The sequence below is a fragment of the Stegostoma tigrinum genome, chromosome 38 (genome assembly GCF_030684315.1).
Source record: "Stegostoma tigrinum isolate sSteTig4 chromosome 38, sSteTig4.hap1, whole genome shotgun sequence".
In the NCBI taxonomy this organism is placed as follows: Eukaryota; Metazoa; Chordata; class Chondrichthyes; order Orectolobiformes; family Stegostomatidae; genus Stegostoma; species Stegostoma tigrinum.
In genome coordinates this window covers 1,468,270-1,493,683 of record NC_081391.1, presented here as the reverse complement: position 1 = coordinate 1,493,683, position 25,414 = coordinate 1,468,270, and the positions used below count along the sequence as shown (strand labels likewise).

Genomic DNA, 25,414 nt, shown 5'->3' with positions numbered 1-25,414 from the left:
CACCATAGTTACCTCACATACCCTCAACAACACATCCCACAGCCTAACAGTCCCCTCCCATCTCCCTGGGCCCAAAACACCAATTTCCCTGCCAGCTGATTTTGACTCCACATCCAACACTTTTCTCCATTCTCCTCCCTACTGTCACACTGGACTTGATCCCAACCCAACACTGCTTTTCTGCTGGAACCAAGCTCCAGACCTGACACTATCCCCTTCTACCAGACCCCTGCCCACCACCCCACCCTGATGCACCTAATTTGTCCCACACAACCCAACCTACTGTATCACTTACCTGGTCCCCTTGTAGCCTGGCATCCTGCTGACTTGGCAACTATCCCCATCCCAACTGGCATGGTCCACACCTACTATCCTACCTCCTCATCTGGCTTCATACTGCTGACACCTTACCCCTCCCACTGCTGGTACCCTTCCCCTGCTGGCACCCAGCTTACCTGGCCTCCGACAACCCAATGCATCCAACACTGTTCCCTCCCAGCATCCTAACATTACCTTTAATTCATGTACTGTTGTTTGACAGCTGCTGTCAGAGTGGCTGACAGGACCTTTAATAGTCAGAAGGCAGCAGCTGACGGCTGTGAAAATTAGCGAAGGGGAGGTTTGCCATCCTGTACCAGTTCTGTGCTTCTGATAAAGCCCTGATCAGAATCTCCTCTTAGAAATGCAGAATTCCCTTGTTTTGTGAAAATGAAGGGCTGGAGTAGGAACCTGCATGAGAATGCCACTCCTCAGAAAATCCAGTCTACTGTTTGTAGTCTACAATCTCCTGACTGGTTGTACCTGAATTTGTAACTATTCAACTTTTTACATTGTCAATAATAATATATATTTTCTGAGGCTGATCTCATGTTCTACCATTTGTCCCTCCACTGAATCTGGAAAGGTACCTCAAACTAGTTTTGTTTCTCAATTGCCAATTTTCCTTGTCCTGGAATTTTGTTTTTCTAAATTGCACATGTGTCATTGTTTTCCAAATGTTCCCCTAATTTTATAATTTCTCTTTGCTTCAGAAGCCTGACCAAGTAAGATTTCCTTTCTGATTGGTTTAACGCCAGTGAGCACTAGCGCTCCTTCCATCCCAGGGCATCTCAAATAATTTAAGTGTCTTACAATTTTAATTCCATTGTTAACACAAGTGCATACTTCAGTCCTTTATTTAGATTTCAACTTCAGGTTCCTCGCCTTTGTTCAATAATGATAGACTTCCAATACTTTCATACTTGGCCATGTTCCCAAAGCATTATGGTTTCATCCTCTTCTTTATTTAAACCTATACCTTCCAATGTTAAGATATTATTTTCAGTTAATTAATTTCTACTGCCTTTCCTAAATATTCTGTTTGCTTAATATGTGGGAGTACTTCACAGTCAATCTAATCAGTGCCAGAAATGTTTGGTCTGTCTCAAATGTTCTACTTTAATCAGTGGCCCTGTTTTAAATTCTTTATTCTTGTATTGTATGCCCTTTGCTCCCAAACCATCATCTCCAGACATCGCCATTGTCTGGTTTGAAGCTACAGTTTTGTAGTGTTTTCACTGGGTGTCTGGCTTTCGTAGTGGAATGATAGGAATAAACGCTGACGCAAAGTTTAAGTATAGGCAGTGAAAATCCAGCAGATCGGAATTATATTTGGAGGTTACCCAAATTAAGAACTTCCCCTCTGTTACTTGCTGTAAAGAACAGAAACAGGAAAAGGATATGGTGGTAAGTGTTGTATCTCTGTTCTTGTAACATAGAGGTTTTCTCCAGCTCGTGGCTCAAGGTTTAACCGTTGGAGGAAGTTCAGAACCAGAGGACTAAGGCCAAACAAATTAAACAAATTCTTGGCAAACTTTGGCCCAGGTCCCACGACATGGGACTGTGGAGAGAAAGCAAATTTATTAAAAGCAGGCGAGGCTTCCAGCCAGCTCTTTTCTTTATCATCTCCTGCTGGCAATATCACCTCCCACTGACTGATCCATCATTATCAACTCTCAAGTGACTGATCTGACAGGATAACATCCCAGTGAATGATCCGTCAGTACCACCTCCTGCTGACCGGGCTGTCAGTACCACCTGCCGCTGACCGGTGCGTCACTACCACGTCCTGGTGACCTGTCCGTCAGTACCACCTCTCGGTGACCGTTCCGTCAGTACCACCTCCCGGTGTCTGGTCCGTCAGTACCACCTCTCGGTGACCGTTCCGTCAGTACCACCTCCCGGTGTCTGGTCCGTCAGTACCACCTGCCGCTGACCATTACGTCAGTGTCACCTGCCGCTGACCGGTCCGTCAGTGCCACCTCCCGGTGACCCAGTCATCAGTATCACCTCCCACTGACGCAATCGTCAATACCATCTCCCAATGACCCAATTGTCAGTATCATCTCCCACTGATCTGTCCGTCAGTATCTCCTCCCACTGACCCAATCATGGGTATCACCTCCCACTGACCAAATTGTCAATATCACCTCCCACTGACCGGCCTGCCAGTGCCACGTCCCACTGACCGATCTGTAAGTAACACCTCCTGCTGACCGGTCTGTCAGTGTCACTGCCCGCTGACCGAATCGTCAATATCACCTCCCACTGACCGGCCTGCCATTGCCACCTCCCGCTGACCGGTCGGTCAGTACCACCTCCCGCTGTCCGGTCGGTCAGTACCACCTCTCGCTGACCGGTCTGTCAGTACCACCTGCCGCTGACAGGTCCGTCAGTGTCACCTCCCACTGTGGGTTCCGTCAGTGTCCCTCCCACTCTCCAGTCCGTCAATGTCACCTCCCGCTGACCGGTCCGTCAGTGTCACCTCCCGCTGACTGGCCCGTCAGTGTCAACTCCCTCTGACCGGTCCGTCAGTGTCACCTCCCGCTGACCGGTCGGTCAGTACCACCTCACGCTGTCCGGTCGGTCGGTACCACCTCCCGCTGACATGTTGGTAAGCACCACCTCCCGCTGTCCGGAGGGTCAGTACCACCTCCCGCTGACTGGCCCGTCAGTGTCACCTCCCTCTGACCGGTCCGTCAGTGTCACCTCCCACTGACCAGTCCGTCCGTACCACCTCCTGCTGTCCGGTCCGTCAGTGTCACCTCCCTCTGACCGGTCCGTCAGTGTCACCTCCCACTGACCGGTCCGTCAGTACCACCTCCCACTGACCGGTCCGTCAGTACCACCTCCTACTGTCCGGTCTGTCATTTTCACCTCCCGCTGACCGGTCCGTCAGCACCACCTCCTGCTGTCCGGTCTGTCATTTTCACCTCCCGCTGACCGGTCCGTCAGCACCACCTCCTGCTGTCCGGTCTGTCATTTTCACCTCCCGCTGACCGGTCCGTCAGTACCACCTCCCGCTGACCCAATTGTCAGTATCACCTCCCGCTGACCGATCCTTCTGTCTCACCTCCCACTGACCCAATCGTCAGTATCTCCTCCCACTGACCCAATCATGGGCATCACCTCCCACTGACCCAATTGTCAGTCTCACCTTCCACTGACCCAATTGTCAGTTTCATCTCCCACTGATCAGTCCGTCAGTATCTCCTCCCACTGACCCAATCATGGGTATCACCTCCCACTGACCGAATTGTCAATATCACCTCCCACTGACCAGCCGGCCAGTGGAACCTCCCACTGACCGGTCTGTCAGTACCACCTCCCACTGACCAGTCCATTAGACTCACCTCTCACTGACCCAATCGTCAGTATCACCTCCCAGTGACTGGTCCATCAGTATCACCTCCCACTGACTGGTCCATCAGTATCACCTCCCACTGACCGGTCCTTCAGTATCACCTCTCACTGTCTCACCTCCCACTGACCCAATTGTCGGTATCACCTCCCACTGACCCAATCGTCAGTATCACCTCCCACCGACCCGTCCGTCAGTATTACCTCCCACTGTCCGGTCCATCAGTCTCACCTCCCACTGTCCGGTCCATCAGTCTCACCTCCCACTGACCCAATCATCAGTACCAACTCCCACTGACCCAGTCGTCAGTATCACCTCCCGCTGTCCAGTCCATCAGTCTCACCTCCCACTGACCCAATCGTCACTATCATCTCCCACTGACCCAATAGTCAGTATCACCTCCCACTGTCCAGTCCATCAGTCTCACCTCCCACGGACCCAATCGTCACTATCATCTCCCACTGACCCAATAGTCAGTATCACCTCCCACTGACCAGTCTGTCAGTATCAATTCCCACCGATTTGACTGATGGCTTCATCACCCCATGAACAGTCTATCAGTCTTCTGTCATGTTGGCTCCCACTGAGTTGTCTGTCAGTGTCACTTCCCACTTCAATATGACGTCACATATAAGGTGGTTGCACAACATAGGAACTGATGGTGTTGGGGTAATGTTTTGGGATGAACTGAGGATTTATTAACACAGAGATGACAGAGAGTGGGGATTATTGGTCAGTTTCAGGTTGAAATTTCATAACTTGTGGAGTGCCACAAGGATCAGTAATGACCTGGAAAAGGGGCAGAATGTAAATCCAAATTTGTTGATAATATGAAAACAGGTTGGTGAGCATGTTATTGATGAGGTTGCAGGAATCTGCAAGGGGATATCGATGGGATGACTGAATGGGCAAAAACATCCACTGATGGAGTTTAATGTATGAAAGTGTGAAGTCATGCACTTTGGGAGGAGGAAATCTGGGTAGGAGGTGGATTTGAGGGAGATGTGATGATACTATGGCTTTAAGAGGTGTATTTTGTCTTTTTTTTCTGAAGAAAGGTTGAGACAGAAGTGAAAAGCTGTCTGATCCAAAGCCAATAAAGTAAACTGCTTGTGAGGCCTTAGGTTTTTTAAGTCAGGATAATAGAAGCAGCCTGAATGGGTGGGGTCAAGTTCCCATGGAACCAAGGGTTTTGTTTTAAGTGTGGAGCTGGAGGAGCACAGCAGGCGAGGCAGTATCAGAGGAGCAGGTAGGTTTTATGTTCTGGGTTGGGACCCTTCTCTAGCATCGGAAGTTCTTCCTGATTTTTTTAGTTTTAGCTTTCAATAGCAATTGCTGGGGTCTTGAAGCTGGATATAGAAACTCTTATTCCTCTCTCTGTTATAGCTAAAGCTGGGGATCTCTTCCTGTTACAAATGAGACAATCTATTTTACTGAATTTGCCTTTGCCAAGGGTGTCTTTATGGGATTTTACAATACTGAAACAGTTAATTAGTGTTAATCAAACACATTATTTTGTTTAGGAGTTCAAAAATTACACTTAAGCCAGTTCTTTTATTTTTATTTTGTCTGTATTTTAACTATAGTGTATGAATAAGGCATGTTTTGTTTCAAGCCTGGTAGCTTGACCTATATAATTGCATCTGGAACACAATGCCTTAACTTGTCTTTAAAGTAAGCAGTTAGGGTCTAGACTATCTTCTTGATATATTTTGAGGAGAATTGGTCTTGTCCATAACAGAGTGAATGTAGGGGTGGGGGGTTGAGGGAGGGTTTGAGAAAAGTGAGTGTGGGATGTGAGGGTGTGTTTGAGGGAGTGAGGGTTGGCTTAATAGAGTGAGGTTAGGAGGAGAGGGTGGGCTTAATGGAATGAGGGTGGGTGCCGAGAATGGGTTTGAGGGTCTTGGTGGAAGTTTTTGATTTGCATTTTTTGTCTAGAGTGCAGTGCGGAAGTAGATGATATCAGGAGAAACTGATTTGAGACCCCTTACACATTGAGTGTATGTACTGGTCAGTGCTTATGTAAGTGTCTGTCTCACCTGTTTGTGAGATGGAATTCGAGTCAATCTTTGGGACCTTGACATCAAGTTGCTGACCAACCGGACATTACCTACAACAGCAATGAGATGGAAATGCTGTGACAGCCCAGGGTTTTATTAGTTCCACACAAGAGACTGGTGCTAAGTTAAGTGAAAGCCATGAAGCTGCATTGGACACATGTTTAGAAAGTGACCAACAGACTAAGTTCCTTTGGTTGGTTTATCCATTTGGCTGAAGCTATCAAAGTGGATTGGTTGTATCTGTCCGGTCAGCGGCCGGCGACATGGGTGGGAGGGAGGGAGGGAATGAGTGAGTGAGCGAGCGAATGAATGAATGAATGTCTATGTGTGCATGCACCATCCCTCCCTGTCCCATAGGTCAGGCAGATGATGCCTAAATGGTGACAGGGGAATGGCCGTAAGGTTAACACGAGCCCATAAGCCTTCACAGAAGAGGCCATGGTTTAGGGGCTGTGTCACATCATTCCAATGAACACAGTGCACCAGGGCAGATTTTTATACAATGGTCCCTAATTCTTTATTCCTTCACAGGATGAAACATTCTCTCCACATCCATCAGATCAAGAATTCTCAGGCAATTGACAATATGTTCCTCACATTCACCAGTCTAGCTAACCTGGGATTGATACCAGAGTGCCAGGTGGTGTACTCAGTTGTGTCTTCCACCAGGATCAACTTGGTAAAGGTTCTGGACTCCATGGTGAGTGGCTTCTTTACTGGAGGACTTACGGGGGTTCAGCTGAAGCACCAACCATCTCCTCTATCTGGGAGTCTACGTTAGTCTGGCTGAGGAATCTGGCTGGAGAACTGGAAGGAGCTAGGGCCAAAGTCACCTAGGCTACAGGACAGGCTTTTTTCACAAGAAGTCCAGAAGATGCTGGTTCATTTCTTCTGGGTCAAAAGGCAACACTGGGTCATGGCAGAGTTTTGGAGTCTCCCTATTGAGGAGAGCAGTCAGTGACGTGTGCCTCTGCACCCAGGTGGCAACTTTCTGCCTTCAGACCCTGCAGCAATACTTTATGTTGAGCCTTCTCCTGGATAGTGCACCCTGGTGATGTATTTCTTCCACTGGATGTGCAAACTCAATTATGACACACAGCTGCTGTTCACAGACCACAGGGTCTTTAGGACCTGATCAATATCTGGAACATGGTTGACTCGCATCAAGCCTTCCCACCATCAGAAGTAGCAGCTATCATCAGAGAGCCATGACTCAGGAATCCGCACCTCCATCAAGGAGTGGCTGGCAGAGGTGGCCACAACTGTGGCTGCGGGGGTGACCAGGTCAGTGACGTGCTGCATGGCAGAGGTTGGGGTTTGGTGGGTGAGGCCTGGCTGGCTGGTAGGGACCTGGGCTGGGTGCTAAGAGGTGAAGGCCTGGACTGCGTGCTGGGTGGTGGGTACAATGGCCTGGGCTGGGAGCTGGGTGGTGGGGGCCTGGGCAAGGTGCTGGGTGGTGGGGGTCTGGGCGAGGTGCTGAGTAGTGGGGAACAAAAACAAAGTTGCTGGAAAAGCTCAGCAGGTCTGTCAGCATCTGTGGAGGAGAACACAGAGTTAACGCTTTGGGTCTGGTGACCCTTCCTCAGACAGTTCTGAGGAAGGGTCCCCGGACCCAAAGCGTTAACTTGGTTTTCTCCTCCACAGATGCTGCCAGACCTGCTGAGCTTTTCCAGCAACTTTGTTTTTGTTCCTGAAATTTACAGCATCGGCAGATCTTTTGGTTCTTGCCAGTTAGTGGGGGCCTGGACTGGGTGCTAGGTGGTGGGGGCCTGGGCTGGGTGCCGGGTGGTGAGGGCCTGGGCTGGGCTGGGTGCTGGATAGAATGGCCCGGGCTGGGTGCCGGATGGTGGGAGCCTGGGCAGGGTGCTGGATGGTGGAAGCTGGGGCTGGGTGCTGGGTAGAATGGCCTGGGCTGGATGTTGCTGCTGGAATTGGCAAATTGGGCAGCAGTGGACATCCAGCTCATGGCCGATACCATCGGTCACATGAAAATGGTGGTGCTTGGACTCAATGTCATGCATTTGGTTTGTCCAGCCATTCTCTGTGTACTCCTTTGTCCTGTTCCTCTTTCTAAATTGCAACACCTCACAATTTTCAGTGTTAAATTCTATCTGCTACTGATCTGCTCATCTACCTACATCTGACTACATCTTCCCAGAACTTAACAACTTCCTTCTCACTGTTAACTATCTATTCAATCTTCATGTCATTTGCAAACTTACTTCTCATCTCACCACATTCTCATCTATATTACTTACATATATCACAAACAATAAAGAATCTAGCATTGACCCTGAGTGTTCACTAGACACTGGTCTCCAATCACCAAACAGCCTTCTACCATCACCCTCCATCTCATGCAACTAAGCCAATTTTGGATCCATCTTGCCAAGTCACCTATGTGCTTTTACTTTCTTTATCAGTCTCCCAAGTGGGACCTTGTCCAAGACTTTGCTGAAATCTACATAAAATACATCAGCCTCATTATCCTTATGAATGCACTTGATCACCTCCTCTGACTACACAAATTCTATTTTCAGGCTCTCGGAGCAAAGCCCCTGAGGCTTTACTGCACAGGTAAATATCTAATTACTGCTTCAATGTTGTGAGACATTCTGACTCAACCTCCCTTTTAGGCAGGGGACTTCCAGACTCCAATTACCTGTGGGTGAAAAGAAAATTCTCTTCAACTTTCCTCTTAGTCTTCCATCTCTACATTAAATTTATCTTCCAGGGTTAATGACCATTCTACCAATAGAAAATAGATATTCCTATCCACCCTATCCATGCACCTCAGAATCTTATACACCTTGATCAAGTTCCTTCTCAAGATTTGCTGCTAGGTAGGAGTGATGAAGGGGCTGGAAGGCTGGGACATTTTTACACTGCAGCGAGATGACTTTATTGAAGTTTATAAAATCATAAGATGAACTACAAAGGATTTTTCCCTAGGATGGTGGAAAGGTTTAGAGGAATATGACAGCCCCAGCCTCCACCATCCAGCACCCAGCCCTGGCCTGTACCATCTTTCCACCTAGTTCAGGCAGCATCGTGGTAGATCTCCTCTGGACTCCATCCAGTGCAATCATATCCTTCCTAATAACATGGTGACCAGAACTGCATGCAGTACACCAGTTGAAGCCTAACCAGTGTTTTGTACAATTCCAGCACTGTCTCTCTGCTCTTGTATTCTAAGCATTGACTAACAAAGGCAAGTATCCTAAATGCCACCTAAACAACCCTATCTACCTACTCAGCTATCTTCAGGGATCTATGGAGTTTTACACCAAGATACATTTAACCTTCAATTCCTTCCAGGGTCTTACCATTCATAGTGTAAACTCTTGCCTTCATAGCCCTCCCCAAGTTCATTACCTTACACTTTTCTGGGTTGAATTCCATTTGACACTGCTGTCCCCAGCTGACCAGTCCAATGATACCCTCCTGCACTTTATGGCTATCCTCCTCTATATTTATCACACAGCCAATATTCATGTCATCTGCAATACTCTTAATCATAGCCCTGATATTTAAGTCCAAATTATTAATGTACACCACAAACAGCAATGGCCCCAGGACTCAGCTCTGCAAATTCCACTGGAAGCAGGCTTCCAGTCTGAGAAGCATCTCTTCATCATCACCTCTGCTTTCTCCCTCTCAATAAATATTGAATTCAACATGCCTCCATGCCTTGGATCCCATGGGCTCAGACTTTCTTGACCAGTCTGCTGTGAGGAACCTTATGAAAGACTTGCTAAAGTCCATATAGCCTATATCAAATATATTACTCATTCACATTCCTTGTTACGTTGTCAAAAAAAAATGATCAAATTTGTCAAATGTGACTTTCCCTGAACAAATCCATGCGACCTATCCCTGCTGTACCATATCACTCCAAACAGTTACATTCTGTCCTTCAGAGTTCTTTCTAATGTGTTCTAGTGTGTTGAGAGAGCATTTGAGTACAGGACCAGGAATCTCTTGCTGAAACTGTTCAGGGCCTTGGTGAGAACACACCTGGAGTATTGTGTACAGTTATGGTCCCTTATCTGACAAGGGATATTCTAGCTACAGAGGGAGTACAACTAAGGCTTATTGGCCTGAATCTGAAATGACAGGACTGATGAAGAAGCCCAAAGGTTGGGGCTTGTTTTCACTGGAGTGTGTGAAGTTGAGAGGTGACTCTATTGAAATTTATAAAATCATGACGGGTATAGATAAGGTGAACAGCAAAGCATTTTCCCTAGGATGGGGGAAGGGTTTAGAGGAATATGGGACAAACGCAGGTAAGATGGGCCAGTTTAGTTTGGGAAACTTGGTTCGGTATAGACAAGTTGGACCGAAGGGTCTGTTTCTGTGCTGTATGATTCTATGACTCTATGTATGAAGAAAGACTGGATTGGTTAGGATGATATTCACTAAAGTTTAGAAGAATGGCAGGGGGAAGCTTGGAGAAAACTATAAAGTTCTAACAGGATTAGACAGGATAAATACAGGAAGTTCCCAATGACTGGGGAGTCCAGAACCAGGAGTCACAGTCCAAGAATCTAGGCCATTTAGGGCTAAGATGAGGAGAAATGTCTTCACCCAGAGAGTAGTGAGCCTGCGGAATTCTTTATCACAGAAAGCGTCTGAGGTCAAAACAAGGATATTTTCATGGAGTTAGAGAGGATTAAAGGGATCAAAAGCTATGAGGAGACAGTAGGAATGGGGACTCAGGACTTATTTTCCATGATCATATCGAATTGCAGAGCAGGCCTGAAGGGGTGAATGGCTGAGTTCCGCTCCTAATTTCTATGTTTCTACAAAGATTACTGCCAGGCGCCCTGATAACTCTTCCCTTGTTGCCTCCAATAGCCTGCAACACACCTCATTTGGGCTGGAGATTTATCCACTTTTAAAGCCCTTCATCTTTATGTTAATTTCTTATAATATTCAAAACAAAGGTTCAACAAAAATTTTAGAAGGTTCATTTCTTGCATACACTAAGAATTTATTGAGATATTTGAATAATGGTGATCATGTCTAGGACACAGGAAGCCAGCAAACACAAAAAAAGAAAGTGAACAAAGGGTCCTAACATGCCCGCTATTAAAAGAAAACGTGCAAAAAGCCCTAAACATTGACTGGAAAAAATAACTTCTGCCTGGATTTACCTTACTGGTCCTGATACAAGCACCAGTTTAAATGATAACCATAGTTAAGATTAGAAACGACTGAACTGATGTAGTGAGGGACAATACATAACTTATCATAATTTTACAGAAATTTAACTTCAAGTATGGATAATAGGAGAAATTTTGCTCACTTACAGTCAGAGAGAAATTCTCAGAGAGGGAGACAGGGAGAGAATTCTCACCAGAACAGACAATTCTCACAGGTAGAGAGAGGGATCCCAAGAAAGAGATTCACAGAACTCTCATATCAGAGACACTGGGATAGTGCAGAGAAATGGTATTACGTTGAAGAAAAGTTAATAAGTAGATTGGCTAAGCTAAATTGACCATAGTGTACAGGGATGTGCAAGTTAAGTGGGTTAGCCATGGGAAATACAGGAATACAGAGATAGGGTAGGGGACTGGATCTGGATGTAATGTTCTTTGGAGGGTTAATGGGCCAAATGACGTGCTTCCACACCGTAGGGAATCTATTATTCTTCAATTATGTCTGCTGCATTCATCATGACCCATTCTACAGTCAAATAGAAAAGACTATTTCACAACACTTGCTGAGAGTATTACTGGTCATTGGAAAATATACCTCCATAACTCACCAAGAGAACTGGTTGGCTTGTTATCGAGTTGATTGTTATCAGTTTTCACATGCCAGTTTTTCTGAACCTTGGAATTCCTCTTTACTTGAATTGAAGTGTTCTGTGACAGCCTGGCTGCAGACATGAAAGACTTGTTTTGTATTGATTGCTGATAAAGAAACATTACTGATCAGTTGGAGTAAGTCAAAATCAAAGCCAAAACCAAAGAGATCTCATTCTATTATAATGTATGTCATACAAGCAAATGATGTAACAATAGAAACCCTATTCCATTTCATTGCAGACATCCTCAACGTATCCTTTCTTGGAAAAGAAAGCCAAGCTGATAAATTGAACTGGTATGGGTTGGATGAGAAAGTCACCAGAGGTTGGTGATGATGTTATTTTTTTAAAATTCCCCAGTGACCCTCAGAAACCAGCAGGTTGTGCAAACAGTGAAACCAGTACCAGAGACAGCACTATATTTTCAGAGAAGAGTGACCGATGCATTTCATGGGCTTGGAAAGAATGTAAGAAGTCTCAAGAACAGTCTCAATCCCCCCAGTGCCTCTGTCAATAGGCTGATCATCTCATTATCTTTGTGCAGAATCAGCTGTTGTCTTATCCAGTTAAATATTAGAAAAATTGAAGTCATTGTTTTTGGCTTCCATCACAAGTTCTGTTTCCTGGCCTCCAGGATAGCCCTTCTTTCTGATCACTGCCTCAGGCTGAACTGGAATTTTGGTAATCGCTACATCCCATTGGACTCTGAGCTCAGTTTCTGAAAGCCTATCCACCGTGTCACCAAGCCTGGCCATTTGGCCCTTCCAGAATGTAGGAAGATATGAAATGCTACATGATACTGTCAGAGGATCACCTAGTTTCATCTTCTCCCATTCAGATAGGTGTATTAAGATAATATTGCTGCTGTTAACTATTCACTCCAATCCACATTTATCAATCAATCAAAGCCTGTGGTTAGGAACACCCCCAAAAAAGATGATGATAAGCAGTGAAAACCAAAGGTCCAAAGTTAGTTCTTCTTCCTGGGCACACATAGCCACACATGTCAGATCTGAAATTACTTTTACTCTATATTCCAAAAACAGATTTTCTGCAAGAGATATATTTGTTTTGCATTGATTGAATAAATACTATTTCCATCATCTCCAGAGGGAATCTTTCTGCTCATGGACTTTTCACCAAAGAACAAATAACAATATAGCACAGGAACAGGCCCTTTGGCCCTCCAAGCCTGTGCCGACACATTTTGTCCTCCCATACTAAATATGCCTTCACTTACAGCATCCATATCTCTCTGTTGCCTTCCTACTCGTGTATTTGTCCAAGGTTGCTTCTTGAATGCTATTGCTATATCTGCTTCCACCACCTCCTCCTGCAGTGCATTCCAGCCACTAACCAACCTTCTTGTGAAAAACTTGCCTCACACATCTCTTTTAAACTTTCCCCCTTCTCACCTTGAACCTTGCCCTCTAGTGACTGACCCTTCCACTCTAGGAAAAGCCTCATATTTTCCATTTTATCCATGCCATTCACAATCTTAAAACTTCTTTCAGGTTGCCACTCAACCTCCTGTATACCAGTGAAAACAAACCCATTCTATCCAAGCTTTTCTAATAGCTAAAATCTCCCACACCGGGCAACATCCTGGTAAACCTTTCTGTACCCTCTCCAAAGCATCCACATCCTTCTGGTAGTGTGGTGACCAGAACTGCATGCAGTATTCCAAGTGTGGCCTAACTAAAGTTCTATAAAGCCACAGCATAACTTGCCTATCCTTATACTCAATGCCCCTTCCAATGAAGGCAAGCATGCCATGGGCTTTTTTACTACCCTGTCTACCTGCACTGCCACCATCAGAGGTCTGTGGACCTGTGGAAAATATGAGGCTTTTCCTAGAGTGGAGGGTCAGTCACTAGAGGGCAAGGTTCAAGGTGAGAAGGGGGAAAGTTTAAAAGAGATGTGTGAGGCAAGTTTTTCACAAGAAGGGTGGTTAGTGGCTGGAATGCACTGCAGGAGGAGGTGGTGGAAGCAGATATAGCAATAGCATTCAAGAAGCAACCTTGGACAAATACACGAGTAGGAAGGCAACAGAGAGATATGGATGCTGTAAGTGAAGGCATATTTAGTATGGAAGGACAAAATGTGTCGGCACAGGCTTGGAGGGCCAAAGGGCCTGTTCCTGTGCTATATTGTTATTTGTTCTTTGGTGAAAAGTCCCAATTCCCAAGCAGAAAATGAGATGCTGTTCTTCTAGTTTGCACTGAGATCCCTCTACATGTCAATACTTCTAAGGCTTCTACCATTCACTGTATAATTTCCACCTGTACTTGACCTTCCAAAGTGCATCATCTCACATTTATCTGGATTAAACTTCATCTGCTATTTTTCTGCCTATGCCTCCAAATGATCTGTATCCTGCTGTATCCTCTGACAATCCTCCTCAATATTTGCAACTCCATCAATCTTTGCATCTCTGAAAACTTACTAATTCGACCAGCTATGTTTTCCTTCAAATCATTTATATAGATCACAAACAACAGAAGTCCCAGCACTGAACCCTGTGGAACACCACTAGTCACAGCCCTCCATTTACAAAGCATCTTTCCACTGCTACCCTCTGTCTCCTATGACTAAGCCAGGTCTGTATCCATCTTGCCAACTCACCCTGATACCATGTGACTTGACCTTTTGTACCAGTCTTCCATGAGGAATCTTGTCAAAGGCTTTACTGAAGTCCATGTAGACAACATCAACCACTTTTCCCTCATCTATCATCTTTGTCACCTCCTCAAAAAGCTCAATCAGGTTCATGAGGCAATGACCTCACCCTCACAAAACCATGTTGTCTTGCGCTAATAAGTCCATCTGCTTCTAAATGCATATAGATCTTGGCCCTTAGAATATTTTCCAATAATTTTCCTACCACCAATGTGAGACTCACAGGCCTGTAATTTCGAGGATTACCCTTCTTAAACGATGGGACAATATTGGCTATTCTCCAGTCCTTAGTACAACTGTGGCCAAAGAGGATACAAAAATGTCTGTCAATGCTCCAGCAGTTTGTTTTCTTGCCTCCCTCAAAATTTAGGGATAGATCCCATCAAGACCCAAGGACTCAAGCATTTGAAATATGGCTTCAAGGAAGTAATTTTTAATTTTCTCCACTGTTCTGGATTATCCGCTCTCTGTCCCTGCTTTAGCCTGCTTCCTTATATACTTTTAAAGTCTCTTATTAGACTTGACCACTCTAATGCTCTCCCAGTCAGGTAACCACCTTCCATCCTCCAATCAGCCAGACCTCAGCTGCTCTTATCGCAGTTCATATGCAGTTCAAACAAAAAGAGAAATTTCTAGAAAAACTCAGCAGATCTATCAGCATCCACGGAGAAAAAGCAGAGCTAATATTTTGAGTCCAGTGACCCTTCATCAGAACTGATGGTTGCTGGGAAGAAGTGGCATATATGGTGAATGCAGTGGGGGGAGGGACATGGTGGTAAAGGAGTAAGCGATAAGTAGAGATGGAGCCCAGACAAAAAAAAATTGAGTTCATAAGGTTGCAAGATTCCCAAGCAGAAAATGAGATGCTGTTCTTCTAGTTTGCACTGAGCTTTGCTACAGCACTGCAGCAAACCAAAGACAGAGACATTGGCCAGAGAACATGGCACTGGTTTGATATAGCAGGTAACTGTAAGCTCGGGGTCACTTTTACAGGCAGAACACAGGTGTTCTACAAAGTGGTCACCCAGTCTGTGTTTCATTTCCCTGATAATATTGTAGCAGGAAGGAGATGGGATTCCATATAATATAGTGGAAATGAGGCAGGGATCTGTATAAATCAAAGGATTAAGGCTAATCCAAGATGGAGGACAGGAAAAAAATTGTGGATGTCAGAGCTGCTCCTTTTTTGAGTTATTTTCAGTGCTGGAGCTGATTTCCTTGAATTCCCAGAGTAGTAATTACTGTTTTACAAGCTGTTGCATTGTTTTGGAACTTTAGGGAGAAAGAAAAATCAAAACAATGGCACTTTAAAAAGGAGGCAGACAGACAAAGGTAGTGACCACGTGGGAAGTAAATGAAACAGAAATAAACATGCATTGCTGTCTGACCCAGCAGTGAATCTGCATAGTTCACTGTTCTAGAGGCATAGAACATTACAGTGCAGTACAGGCCCTTTTGGCCCTCGATGTTGCACCGACCTGTGAAACCAATCTGAAATCCATCTAACCTACGCTATTCCATTATCATCCATATGTTTATCCAATGACCGTTAAAGTTAGGTTGGATAAAAAGCTTTCTCTAGTTTGCTTATATGGTGTTCACCACTCTGTACATGGGGCAAAGCTTCCAAAATTTTCCTCTATGCTCCCCAGCCCCTCACACCCTGACCTCTCCCTTTCTGATATTGAATTCTGAGATGTGTACATTGTCTTAAGGTTTCTTCAGCTATCTCCAATTGAGCTTCTTTGCGTTATCCATGTGTGAGGTAGAACTCATCCCATCTCCCTCAGCCCAGGGGTTTATCAGCTTCAACAAGTCCAGCTTGCATTTCTTTCGAATCTTATTCTTTCATGGGATGTGGGTGTCATTGGCAAGGCCAACATTCGTTGCCCAATCCCCAGTGAAGCTGCATAACCTGTTCTGCAGTTTGATTTCAAGTATCTCTGAATTTGAAAACAAACAATGAAATTTACAGCTGACTTTGGAGAAACTTGTGTGGGGAAGCTCACAGCAGGAGAGCAGATAAGTGGTTTTTCAAAGTGTAACTTTTTTAAAATCTACAATAGTGAGTAGAGTGTGTTGCTTTTTGAGTAAATTATTTTTTTGACACCTTGATTAAACTTTAAATTATAAAACAAAGCTACGTGGAGCAGTGGTTTTAGAGCGGTAAGACTATGCTATTTTCTTTCTCCGTATATTGTCAAGGTGCAAATATGGCATTTATTTGAGTGATGTGCTCTTCCTGTTGGACATGGGAGATTAGGGAGAATTTCCATGTTATGAATGATTTTACCTTTAGGAAGTGTTTGGTTGCAAATCCTATCAGATCGCATGGATCAGCTGGAGTGACAATTACAGGCAATGAGGAGTTTATAGGAGCTATGACGTGTAATGGATGGCAGCTGTAGTCAGGTAGATAGGTAACTTCTGTGGCTATCCCCATCTCAAACAAGTATGGTGTTCTGGAAAATTTAGAGGGTGGTGGACTCTCAGGGGAATGTAGCACTTACAGCCAGGTTTCTGGTAACAAGACTGGCTGTCATGTAACAAGTGGTACATCAGGTTCCAAGTGACTGGTTGTGATAAGGCACTCTCAGGTCAGAGGTACAGACAGATGTTTCTGCGGCCAACAGTAAGACTTCAGAATGGTGTGTGCCTCTCCAGTGCTAGGATCAAGGATATCTCGGAGAAGATGCAGAATATTCTCAAAGGAGAGAGGGAACAGCAGGAGATCATTGTATACATTGGAACTCACACATAGGAAGAGAAAGGGTTGAAATTCTGATGACAGAAAATTGGAAGTGAGGCAGAAATTTAAAAAGCAAATCGTCGTGAGTAGTAGTATCTGGATTACTCCTGGTTCCGCGAGTTAGTGATGGTAGGAAAAGGAGAGAACAGATGAATGTGTGACTGATTAGCTGGTGGAGGGGAGAAGGATTCACATTTTTGGATAATTGAAATGTCTTCTGGGGTAGAAATGACCTGTATAAGAAGGATGGATTGCACCTGAGTGGCAAGGGGACTAATATACTGGCAGGGATATTTGCTGGAGCTGCTCAGGAGGATTTAAACTAGTGGGGATGGGGATCCAGGGAGATAGTAAGCAAAGCGATCAGTCTGAGACTGACACATTTGGGAAAAGGGGCAAGACAAACAGTAAGGGCAGGCAGGAACAAAGCAGAGAATGAGGTAGGACTGATAAATAAAACTGCATTTATTTCAAGAGGCCTAACAGGTAAGCTGGAAGAATTCATAGAATCCCTACAGTGTGGAAACAGGCCATTTGACCCATCAAGTCCACGTCGACCCTCCAAACAGCATCCCACCCAGACCCATTCACCTACATTTCCTATGTCTAACTCAAACATCCCTGGGCACTATGGGCAATTTAGCATGGCCAATCCACCTACCCTGCACATGTTTGGACTGTGGGAGGAACCCGGAGGAAACTCACGGAGATATGGGGAGAATATGCAAACTTCACACAGCCAGTTGCCTGAGGCTGGAATCGAACCTGGGTTCCTAGCACTGTGAGGCAGCAGTGCTAACCACTGAGCCACTGTGCTGCCCCATTCAGGGCATGGTTGGGAACACAGGACTGGCATATCATAGAAATTACAGAGACGTCGCTCAGGACGGACACGACTGGCAGATTAATATTGCAGGGTACACCTGTTTTAGGAAGGATAAAAAACGGGGAGCAAAGCAGGAAAGGGTGTAGAGTTTTTGTTGAGGGATAACATTACAACTGTATTTAAGGAGGATATTCCTGGGAATAAATCCAGGAAAGTTATTTGGGCTGAACTGAGAAATAAGAAGGGGATGATTACCTTATTGGGATTGTACTTTGGTCTCCCCAGTAGTCAGTGGGAAATCAAAAAACAAATTTGTAAGGAGATCTCTAAGAATAATAGGGTGGTTATGGTAGGGGCTTTTAACTTTCCAACCACAGGCTGGTACTGTCATAGTGTTAAGGGTTTGGATGGAGAGGAATTTGTTATGTGTCTACAAGAAAATTTTCTGATTTGGTATGTGGATGTACCTTCTAGAGAAGGTGCAAAACTTTGACCTAGTCTTGGGAAATAAGGCAGGGCAGGTGACTGAGGTGTCAGTGACCACAATTTTATTAGTTTTAAAATAATGTTGAAAAAGAATAAACTGGATCTAGAAGTTAAAGTTTGAAATTGGAGGAAGGCCAATTTTGATAGTATTAGGCAAGAACTTTCAAAAGTTGACTGGGGACGGATGTTTGCAGGTAAAGGGATGGCTAGAAAATGGGAAGTCTTCAAAAGTGAGATAACGAGAGTTCAGAGACAGTATATTCCTGTTTGGGTGAAGGGCAATATTGGTAGGTGCAGGGGCTGCTGGATGACGAGAGAGATCAAGGTTTTGGTCAAGTAAAAAGCATATGTCAGGTATAGACAGCAGGGGTCGAGTGATTTTCCAGAAGAGTGTAAAGGCATTAGGAGTATACAGGTATTTCTGCTATAACGTGTGTTTCGTTCACATGAATTGGCTGTAATGTGGTTGATGAATAGTGGACGCTGTTTGGATAACGCAAACTTTCTCCTGTTCAGTATGGCAATTTTCTCTGGCGATTTCCCTATAACGTAATTTCTGTAGTGCAAGGTCACACAAGAACACAACTATCGTGTTATAGGAGAAATACTTAAGAGAGAAATTAGAAAGGCAAGTAAGATAAAGGAGAATCGAATCCAAAGGGATTCCACAGATACATTAAGGATAAAAGGGTAACTATGGAGAAAACAGAAAAAAGGACTATGGAGAAAATAGATCAGCAAGGCTGCCTATGTGTAGAACTGTAGGTGATGGATGAGATACTAAACAAATATTTTGCACTGTGTTTGCTATGGAGAAGAATATAGAGGATAGAGAATATAGGGAAATAAATATCTTGAATAGTGTCCATATTATAGAGGTGGTGGTGCTGGATGCCTTAAAATAGGAATAGGAGTAGCAATTAATGGGTCCCTTTCAAATTGGCCAGCAACAACTACTGGGGTGCCGCAGGAATCAGTGCTGGGAACCCAGCTATTCACAATCTATATCAATGATTTGGATGATGGAACAGACTTTAACATCTCCAAGTTTGCAGATGATACCAAGTTGGGTGGGGGTGTGAACTGTGACGAGGATGCAGAGATTTCTTTATTTATTCATGGGATGAGGGATGTTGTTGGCTAAACAGCATTTATGCCCATCCCGAATTGCCAGAGGGCAGGTCAGACTCAACCACATTGCTGTGCATCTGGAGTCGCATGTAGGCCAGAACAGGTGAGGATGGCAGTTTCTTTCCCTAAAGGACATTAGTGAGTCAGATGGGTGTTGCCTGACAATCAGCAATGGATTAACGGTCATCGTCAGATTCTTAACTCCAGATATTTCTTCATTTCAAATTCCACCATCTGCCATGGCGGGATTCAAACCCAGATCCCCAGAAAGTTATCTGGGTCTCTGGATTAACGGTCCAGAGATAATACCATTAGGCCATCGCCTCCTCTTCAGCGTGATCACGACAGGTTGGATGAGTGGGCAGATAAAGTATGATTTGGTTAAATGTGAGGTTATTTACTTTGGAAACAAAATCATGAAGGCGGATTACTACCTGAATGGCTAAATTGGAAGAGGGGAGTGTGCAGCAGGACCTGGGTGCATCAGACGCTGAAGGTAAGCATTCAGGTACAGCAGGCGGTAAAGAAGGCAAATGGTGTGTTGGCCTTCATTGCGAGAGGTTTTGAGTACAGGAGCAGGGATGTGCTGTTGCAGTTGTAAAGGGTCTTGGTGTGCAGTTTTGGTGCCCTTTCCAGGGAAAAATGCTCTTGTTCTCAAGGGAGTACAGCAAAGGTTTACCAGGCTGATTCTGGGGATGGCGGGTTTGATGTATGAGGAGAGATTAACTAGGTTGGGATTGTTTTCACTGGAGTTTGGACAAACCTCATAGGGACTTATAAAATTCTGACAGGACTGGACAGGGTAGATGCAGGGAGGTGGGTGTGTCCATAACCAGGAGTCACAGTATGAGGAGACGGGTTAGAAGATTTAGGACAGAGATGTGGAGACATTTCTTCACCTAAAGAGTGGTGAGCCTGTGGAATTTATTACCACAGGAAGTAGTTGAAGCCACAAGATTGAATGTATTCAAAGGGCAACTAGATATAGTACTTGGGGTGAATGGGATGAAAGGTCATGGGGAGAAAGCAGGATTAGGCTACTGAGTTAGACGATCAGCCATGATCATGAAGAATGGTGGAGCAGGTTCGAAGGGCCAAATGGCCTCCTCCTGCTTCTATCTCTTATGTTTCTAAAATGCATAAAGGTGGATAAACCCCTGGGGCCTGATTACTCTAGAACTCTGTGAGAAACGAGGGAAGTGATTGCTGGGCCTTGTGTTGAGATTATTTGATTCGTCGATAGACACAGGTGAAGTGCCGGAAGACTGGAAGTTGGCTAACATGGTGCTACTATTTAAGAAAAGTGGTAAGGAAAAGCCAGGAAACTATACACTGGTGATCCTGACATCGGTGGTGGGTAAGTTGTTGGAGGGAGGCCTGAAGGACAGGATTAATTCGGAGTCGTCTATATGGCTTTGTGCATAGGAAATCATGTCTCACTAATTTGAGTGTTTTGAAGAAGTAACAACGATGAAAGATGAGGGCAGAGCGGTGGACGTGATCCATACGGACTTCAGTAAGGCATTTGACAAGGTTCCTCATAGTACACTTTGTAATAAGGTTAGATCACATGGAATACAGAGAGAACTAGCCATTTGGATACTGAATTGGCTCAAAGGTAGAAGACAGAGGGGGGTGGTGGAGGGTTGCTTTTCAGACTGGAGGCCTATGACCAACAATGTGCCTCAAGGATCGGTGCAGGGTCCATTGCTTTTCGTCATTTATGTACATGATCTGGATGTGAACATAGGAGGTATGGTTAGTAAGTGAGCAGATGCTACTGAAATAGGTGGTGTAGTGGCCAGCAAAGAAGGCTGTCTCAGAGTACAATGAGATCTTCATCAGATGAGGAATGAGGTTGAGGAATGGCAGATGGGAGTTTAGTTTAGATAAATGTGTGGTGCTGCACTTTGGAAAGGCAAATTAGGGGAGGACTTACATAATCTGTGGTAAGATCCTGGGAGGTATTGCTGAACAAAGAGACCTTGGAGTGCAGGTTCACAGCTCATTGAAAGTGGAATTGCAGGTAGATAGGGTAGTGAAGAAGGCGTTTGGTGTGCTTGCCTTTATTGGTCGGTGCATTGGTTTTAGGAGTTGGGAGTCGTGTTGCGGCTATACAGGACATTGATTAGGCCACTTTTGGAATACTGTGTGCAATTCTGGTTTCCTTGCTATAGGGATGATGTTATGAAACTTGAAAGGGGTCAGAAAAGATTTATTAGGATGTTGCCAGGGCTGGAGGGTTTGAACTATAAGGAGAGGCTAAATGGAAATATAGAAACAGGGAATATAGTGCAAGAGAAGGCTATTCAGTCCTTTGAGCCTGTACCACTATTCAGTACAATCATGGCTAATCATGCAGTTTCAGTATCCCATATCCTTTGACTGCTTTAGCCACAAGGGCCACGTCCAGCTCCCTCTTAAATGATCTAACAAACTGGCCCCCAACAACTTCCTGTGGGACAGAATTCCACAGGTTCATAACTCTCTGAGTGAAGAAATTCTTCCTCATCTTGGTCCCGAATGGCTTATCCTTTATTCTTAGACTATGACTCCTTGTTCTGACTTCCCCCACACTGGGAACACCTCCCCACATCCAGCCTGTCCAATCCTGTCAGGATTTTGTGTTGCTATGAGATTCCCCCCTTATTCTTCTAAATTCCAGCGAATACAAGCCCAGTCAATCCAGTCTTTCCTCATCTGTCAGTCCTGCCAAACTGGGAATCAGTCTGGTGAATCTTCGCTGGACTCCTTCAATAACAAGAATGTCCTTCCTGAGACAAGGAGACCAAAACTGCACACAGTACTCAAGATATAGCCTCACCAAGGCCCAATAACTGCAGCAAGACATCCTTGCTCCAATACTCTTTCCTCACTGCCTGCTGCACCTGCATGCCAACCTTCAGCAACTGTTCCACCATGACATCTATGTCCCGTTGCACCTCACCCTTTCCTAAAGTGCCACCATTCACATAATAATCTACCTTCCTGTTCTTGTGACCAAAGTGGATACCTCACATTTATCCACATTATATTGCATTTGCCAAGTATTTGCCCAGTCAGTCTGTCCGAGTCACCCTCTTAGCGTCCTCCTCACAGCACATACTGCCACCCAACTTAGTGTCATCTGCAAATTTGGAGATATGGCATTCAATTCCTTTGTCCAAATTGTTATTGTACATTGTGAACAGCTGGGGTCCCAATGTGCAGCACCCCACTTGTCACCGCCTGCTACTCTGAAAAGGACCCATTTATTTCAGCTCTCTGCTTCCTGTCTGCCAATTAGTTCTCGATCCATGTCAATACATTACCTCCAATACCATGAGCTTTAATTTTATTACTAAGTTCTTTTGTGGAACCTTGTCAAAAGCCTGAAAACAACAAATGATGGAGATCACAGCAGGTCAGACAGCATCCATGGACAGACAGCAAACTAATGTTTTGAGTTTTGATGACTCTTCATCAGATCTCTAGACTCGAAACATCAGCCTGTTCTCTCTCCATGGATGCTATCTGACCCACAGTGATCTCCAGCATTTGTTGTTTTTAGTAAAATGCTCCGACACCTTGTCAAAACCATTTTGGAAGTCTGGATATATATCATCTAATGATTCAACATCGTCTACTGTACTGGTCACATCCTCAAAAAAATTTCAGAAGATATGTCAAGCATAAATTCCCTTTAGTGAATTCATCTGACTACGTCTAGTTCTGTCACCGCTTTCTAAATGCTCAGTTATTATATCCTTAATGATTGACTGTAAGCATTTTCTTCACCGCTGATATCAAGCTAACCGGCCTAAAGTTTTCCATTTTCTCTCTCCCTCCATTATTCAAGAGTAGAGTAACATCAGCTACCCTCCAGTCCATTAAATTCTTCGAGAGTCTACAGAATGCTGGAAAATGATCACCAATGCATCTGCTATTTCTAGGGCCTCTTCCTTAAGTATTCTAGGATGCAGAGCATCAGGCACTCAGGACTTAATGCGTTTTAATTAATCAATGTCCTCCATACCATTTCCTGACTAATAAGAATTTCTTTTAGTTCCTCCTTCATGCTTGACCCGCTCCCCCCAAAATTTCTTGAAGATTATTTGTGTTTTCCTTAGTGAAGACCAATCCAAAATATTTGTTCAATGGGTCTGCCATCTCTTTTTAGTTCATTATGAATTTGCATATATTTGTCTTCACTGGTCTTTTTCTCGTCACAGTCAGTTTTTATGTTTTCCACAAACTTACTTCCATATTTTATTTTCCCTTTCTAAATTAAACCCATTATCCTCCTCTTGAACTTTCTCCCAGTCCTTGGGTTTGCTGCTTTTGCTGGCCAATTTATATGCATCCTTTTTGGCTTTAACACGGTTTCCAATTTCCCTGGTTAGCCATTGTTGAGCCACCTTCCCTGTTTTAGTCTTACACCAGACAGGGATGTACAATTGTTGAAGTACATACATGTGTTCTTTAAATGTCTGCCATTGCCTATCCATCAACCACTGAGGTATCCTTGGACAGTTTATCCTAGCCAATGCATGCCTCATACCATAGACTGGGACTATTTTCCCTGGAGTGTCTGAGGCTGAGGGGTGACCTTATAGAGGTATATAAAATCATGATGGACATGGATAGGGTAAATAGACAAGGTCTTTTCCCTAGGATGGGAGAGACCAAAACTAGAGGGGAAAGATCTTAAGGGACCTAAGGGGCAACTTTTTCATGCAGAGGGTGGTGCGTGTATTGAATGAGCTGCCAGAGGAAGTGGTGGAGGCTGGTATAATTCAACATTTAAAAGGCAGCTAGATGGGTATATGAATAGGAAGGGTTTAGAGGGATATGGACCAAATGCTGGCAAATGGCACTAGATTATTTAACATTACTCGTTGGCATGGGTGAGTTGGACCAAAGGATCTGTTTCCATACTGTACATCTCTACAGAATCAGAATGAGATGTTCTGTATAAGAGTGGGAAGTAGATGGGGTTGTGTATAATAACGCAGGAATGAGATGGAGGTGGTCTGTATAGATTAGTGGGAATAGAACAGGCGTCCGTAGTGTGAAAATGAGACAGGTGTCTGTACAACATAGTTGTGAATGAGTTGGTGGTCTGTATAATAGAGTGGGAATGAAATGTGAGTCTGTTCACCAGAGTTTGAATGAGATGGGGTCAATATAACACAAGGAATGAAATAGGGTCTAAATGACAGAGTGGGAATGAGATAACGGTTTGTAGGACAGAATGGAAATGGGATCGGGGGGTTCTGTGCAACAGAATGGAAATGAGACAGATGTCTGTGTAAAAGCAGAAATGAGACAGGATCTAAATAACAGAGTGGGAATCGGATGGGGTCTCTATAACAGAGTGGGAATGAGATGGGGATTTTGTCAACACAGTGGGAATGAGACGAGGAGGTTTTTATAACAGGTGTTAATGAGAAGGGGTGTAAAATGACAGGTGCATAATCTCCTCAGTATATCATTCTGGATACTTTTATTAATAGTGCTCTAAGAGTCCGAGTGTGAATGATCTGTCTTCTCTCACCTTACGGTTGACTGAAGTCACTGAGGATCTTTTAGATTCTAAGTTGCAGCTCCCTTCGTATGTTGAATGGAAGTCAATCAGGGATAGCTTCTTTCCTGCAATTTCGATAGATGTTCTGCTGACACCAACTATTCCATGGTAAATTCTGACAGTACATGCTCACCACCAAATTTCTTGGACCTAAAGGCATCTTTTTGCAAACGGCCCTTACACGTGCACAATCCACAATTAAATAGTTGATGAAATAACTCAAACTGTAAGGTCGCATTTTCACAATTGGTAATAAACAAGGAAATCAAGCAGAATCATTTTAAAAGAAGCATTTCCTCTCTGTCTCCTTGTCCTCTCCCACCAGTTCCTATAGCCCCCCGCTTCCCTTTCCCATCGCTTCCCTCTCTTTGTCCATCCCTGAACCGCATTTCCCCCACCTCCTCCCAACTTCTTTTCTTCACA

General features: G+C 44.5%; 1 protein-coding gene across 5 annotated transcripts in view; it reads right to left on the bottom strand.

Annotated features, from left to right (window-relative positions):
• The window catches only part of LOC125447239 (protein FAM227A-like), a 78,688-nt gene that overhangs the window by 13,530 nt on the left and 39,744 nt on the right, over positions 1 to 25,414 (bottom strand). For 4 of the 5 annotated variants that reach the window (XM_059640529.1, XM_059640531.1, XM_059640528.1 and 1 more), the window contains exons 11-14: positions 24,962 to 25,056; positions 11,513 to 11,660; positions 5,719 to 5,789; positions 1,723 to 1,879 (exon numbers count right to left, since the gene is read on the bottom strand). In XM_059640529.1, the coding sequence (XP_059496512.1) occupies positions 1,723 to 1,879; positions 5,719 to 5,789; positions 11,513 to 11,660; positions 24,962 to 25,056 (471 nt within the window). The remainder of the gene's footprint in view (positions 1 to 1,722; positions 1,880 to 5,718; positions 5,790 to 11,512; positions 11,661 to 24,961; positions 25,057 to 25,414) is intronic. The other variant, XM_048521496.2, reaches the window with a different exon arrangement.